This window comes from Alosa alosa, chromosome 20 (genome assembly GCF_017589495.1).
Source record: "Alosa alosa isolate M-15738 ecotype Scorff River chromosome 20, AALO_Geno_1.1, whole genome shotgun sequence".
NCBI lineage: Eukaryota > Metazoa > Chordata > Actinopteri > Clupeiformes > Clupeidae > Alosa > Alosa alosa.
In genome coordinates, this window is record NC_063208.1 from 11,312,504 (window position 1) to 11,316,969 (window position 4,466).

At 42.2% G+C, this 4,466-nt stretch overlaps 1 protein-coding gene across 1 annotated transcript; it reads right to left on the reverse strand.

The window, feature by feature from the left end:
* Positions 1–447: 447 nt before the first annotated feature.
* Positions 448–2,601, reverse strand: LOC125285187. Its single transcript, XM_048229492.1, has 2 exons — positions 2,256–2,601; positions 448–986 (listed from the first exon to the last, which is right to left on the reverse strand). The coding sequence occupies exons 1-2, from the start codon at positions 2,468–2,470 to the stop codon at positions 470–472; spliced, it is 732 nt and encodes a 243-aa protein (XP_048085449.1). The 5' UTR covers positions 2,471–2,601; the 3' UTR covers positions 448–469.
* Positions 2,602–4,466: the final 1,865 nt, after the last annotated feature.

Below are 4,466 nucleotides of genomic sequence, written 5' to 3' on the forward strand. Positions count from 1 at the left end.
CTTGACAGTAGTCAGTCTCTGCAGCCTTCTCATGCTGTTTTTATGTCCAGCAAATTTAAACAGAAGCTGAAAAATGGTGCTTGCTGCCTTGGCATGCAAATCAGCCATGGTTCCTATGCACACAGGGAAAAGACCCTACCCCAAAGCAAGAGCTCAAATAGTTATAGGAACTGCGGTCAAAGGAACTCCACTTCCATGCTGTCCGAAAGTGCGAAAAAAGGGGTTCTAGGAATTGTATGTTCTATGGACTGCAAAAAGACCTTACAGTGCGAAAGGGCCTATTATCACACAGTGCCTTGGCTTGGAGTACTACTGACAGACAGATCTTCTTTGAGAGTTAATTATGCATCATGCAATTCTATGGTTCAATATATAAGCGTCTGGATGTATGTGTGTGTGTGTGTGTGCGTGTGTTTATGTGAATGAGTTAGTTCTGTTTGCATGTCCTGTCATTCAACAAGTCTGTTTATTACACTGGTGGTTTTGATGTCCCCTGATGGATCTTCAAAGAGGAGACCTTACTGTCCAGCTCGTCCATAAAACCCTCATCCACCGATTCACTGTCAACCTCCTCTGAGGGAACCACCTCTGTGGGTAGGAAAACATGAAGCTGGGTACGTCCTCGTGTAGGCTGGGCAGAAGGGCCGGGCTGGGGGGGCAGGCAGGGGGTCCCCCTCACAGACAGAACTCCCTGAGGTGCACCTAAGGGCAGAGGGGACGCAAACACCAGTCGCCGAACCCCCAGCTGAGTGGCGGATGTTGACTGGCTCCGTGGTGGAGTTGGGGACAGCTTCACGGCTGGTCTGATTGGATAAGAGAAGTGGGTGTAGGTGGGTCTATAGCTCTGACTCCTCCCACCTGGATCACATAACTTGCAGAATGGCAGTTGGGGTGTACGTTTACGGAGAGGGGGGTGGCGTCTGTGTGGAAACCTGTCAAACAGGGTAACCTTGGGCTCCGAGGTGAAGAGTGATGGTTCACTGATACTGTTCACAGGAGGACATAGAACGATTAAAAACAAAAGTCACATGGGTGGGGAAAACACATTCTGCTGAGGACAGAAAACACAAGAGGTCTATCATAAGCGTTTACCCAAATGTAAAATTTGTACATGTTATGTATTTGTACATTACATTACATTACATTTGGCTGACGCATTTTTAGCCAAAGCGACTAACAACATGGTAAACAGTTTAAGTTTTTAGAACAATTCTCAACAATTTTAGGACAATTTAAAAACATTAGAGTACAGTAAGAATAAGTGCATCAGTGAGTGCTGTTTTTAACAGTTATTTGTCAGTTTAAGACGGCTGGTGAGTGCTAGGATCAGTACATCTATACCAGCAGTTAAATACACTTAATCTAGAAAAATATTAGACAATGTAAGGTTTGTGAAATAACTGACAGTTGTAGATACAAATGCATTCAGTTCACAAACATATTAAACATGTTAATATATCAGTAAGAATGTCAAGAGCCATATTCCTTTGCTAACTTGCATTCACACACTTGTACAATTATGCAAAACAGACACTCATTTACATATAGAAGCATGTCCAAGATGAAACCTTAAGGTACATCAACAGAGAAACACCACACACATCACTGGCCAATGTTCAATAAAGTAAAGGCAGAATACCACTAGTGAAACATGTTTTTTTTGTTGTAAAGCACACGCGAATGTCTAGTTATGAACCAATAATTTATAACCAAAAATTGTTTACCTTAATGCCTGTGCAATATACACATTAATTTTGCCAGGTATTTGTGTACATTTTCCAAATACTTAAAATGAAGGAATAAAATGGCATGAAGTTAAATTATTCTGGTAAGTTCTCAGCATTTATTTTTAACAATATAACATACTGTGTCTTTATCAATCCCCATTGAATGGGAAACCCTGCTGGACACGGGTTGCTTTGGAATACCTTCACGAAACTAAGCTTGAAGACCTATATTGTAACCCAAGCTACCCAGTACTAAAAACAAGGACGTATCATCTGACTGCAGAGATTTTGGGGGTTTCAACTAAGCAAATGAACACTGAGTGCAGGGTATTGAGAAAACATTGCACAAACGTACACTTATGGGTCATCCAAAGAACAGACACAAATGATACACTGAGTATTTCTTCCTTTTAATGGTATGATTAATTCAACAAAGGACAGCTTATGTAAATAACAGGTTAAGACCAAAACAGCAAAATAACTAGGACAGGGATTTGTTACTGTTTCTAGGAAATATGGTCATCTTACCTGAGTGATACTGGGGGTGCATCCTGACTCTCAAGTGTGGGTTTGTGGGAGGCCAAGATAGGAAGGTGGACCGTCTCCCTGATCCGTGGGGCGCTGGCTGGAGGCAGAGGGAGCAAGGGCGGAGATAGCAGGTATGAGCGCGCCCGAGCCTTGCTCTGATGAGTCCGTTGGTGTCTCACGATTTCCATCTCTAGAATGGATCCATTGGTAGTCATGATGACTGCATCGAACAGTACACAGGCACAAGAGGGTGTGTGTGTGTGTGTGTGTGTACACGCATGTGCAGTCCCTCTAGAGCTGGTGGACAAGTGATGACATCAATGATTCATGAGCATTAAATATACAGTAGTCAAGCCCATTGATAATTCCCAACATCTATCCTATTCCTTTCTTTTGACTTTTTCATCCCCTTTATCTTCAAACCTCTCTTTTCTCAAACGTTCCCTGTTCTGCCATCTTTCCATCATTCTTCTACTTCCTTTTCCTCTCTGTTGTCCTCTGTTCTCCCACTATCTCCCAGACTGCGGAGGTCATCTTACAGTGGCCAGGCCAGGTGGAACCTACAGGACAAGTAGCCATGGGACACATGATACACACACACACACTTAAACACATCCTGTATGCGGCTTATCATTTGCTGGGCTCTTTATAAAGGGACAATGTTTGGCTAATTAAATTAATCTAAATTAGTTAAAGTAAACCTCATGAAATTAGACACATGAAAACAGGACTACGATGTTTTAAGGTATGTATGTCTGTAGCACTTAATATAGCTCAAGGTACAAAGATGTTTTACAGATGAAGTTTGGAAACCTGAGTTTACTGAGTAATACTTCTTGTGCCTTAGAAAAGACTAGCTTACATTTTTCTGTTAAGTGATGTGCTGAGCTATCAAGTTCAGACACAATTCTTACCAAATCATTTTTTTTTGCACTTCATGTCCACTTAGGTTTTTTGTTTACTCTATTTTTATTTTTTGGGCTTTTTGCCTTTATTTGTATAGGACAGTGAAGAGTGAGAAAGGAAGTAAGTGGGAGAGAGATGGGGTGGGACCGGGATATGACCGCAGGTCGGATTCGAACCTTGGTCCCGTGGGCACTTGAACCCGTATATGGTATGAGCACTGTAGCCTGTTGTGCCACAGCACCCCCCAATGTGTTTACTCTAATGAGGATGATTGTGTTGAATCTATCTGTAACCCAATCAATCACCAGCATAGTGCCCGGGAGTGTTGCAGGTCAGGCAAAAACGAACCTGACCCATGGACTTGGCACCTCCAGCTCCTCTGATAGCCGCCTTTGTGCCAGTTACGGCACAGCCAGGCGATAGGATACAAGAGTGATCAAACAAGAGGAAATGCATAAGCATGACCTCAGGTTAACAACAGGGAACTGCCAGGTTGCAGCAGGAGGGTGTGATGCAACTAATGGCAATTAAAACCTCACCACAGAGAAAAAGTGAGAAATTGTGCCACGCTTCTAGCTTCTTTTACCGACTGTCTGCTCTCCATGATGGCCTTTAAGCCAACTCTTAAGTGTTTTTTCTAAAATTATTTCCAATCAACGAACTTCAAAAATGGTCTGAACAGTCAACATTTAATTGTGACCGTAAAATTCAGTGAATGAAATTTTAAATTAAAGAGGCTTAATTTTATAATGCTTTTAAAACATTTCCTGCTCAGTTTGCTTGCTCCTTATATAAACAGACACTTGTAATCGAAGGGTTTCTGGTTCGATCCCCGACCAGTAGGAAAAATGTGTGCGGGGGAAGTGGTTGAGCACTGCTCTCCCATGCCCACATCCATGGCTGAAGTGCCCTTGAGCAAAGCACCTAACCCCTCACTGCTCCCCGAGTGCCGCTGTAGCAGGCAGCTCATTGCTCCGGGTTAGTGTGTGCTTCACCTCACTGTTCAATATGTGCTGTGTGTGTTTCACTAATTCACAGATTAGGATAAATGCAGAGACCAAATTTCCCTCACAGGATCAAAAAAGTATAATATAATATACATATACACACATATACACTTACACTATACTTTACTTATGCATTATATACTAACTTTAGAACTGAACATTTAGCTTGAAAAATAGATATTTTAAGTATGGGACTACCATTCTAGGCCATAATACACAATGACCTACCACAGGTTTAATGGGGGTTCTCACAGAGTGCTTATATGAGTGGTTATAAGGAAGACGCAAGACAAAACAG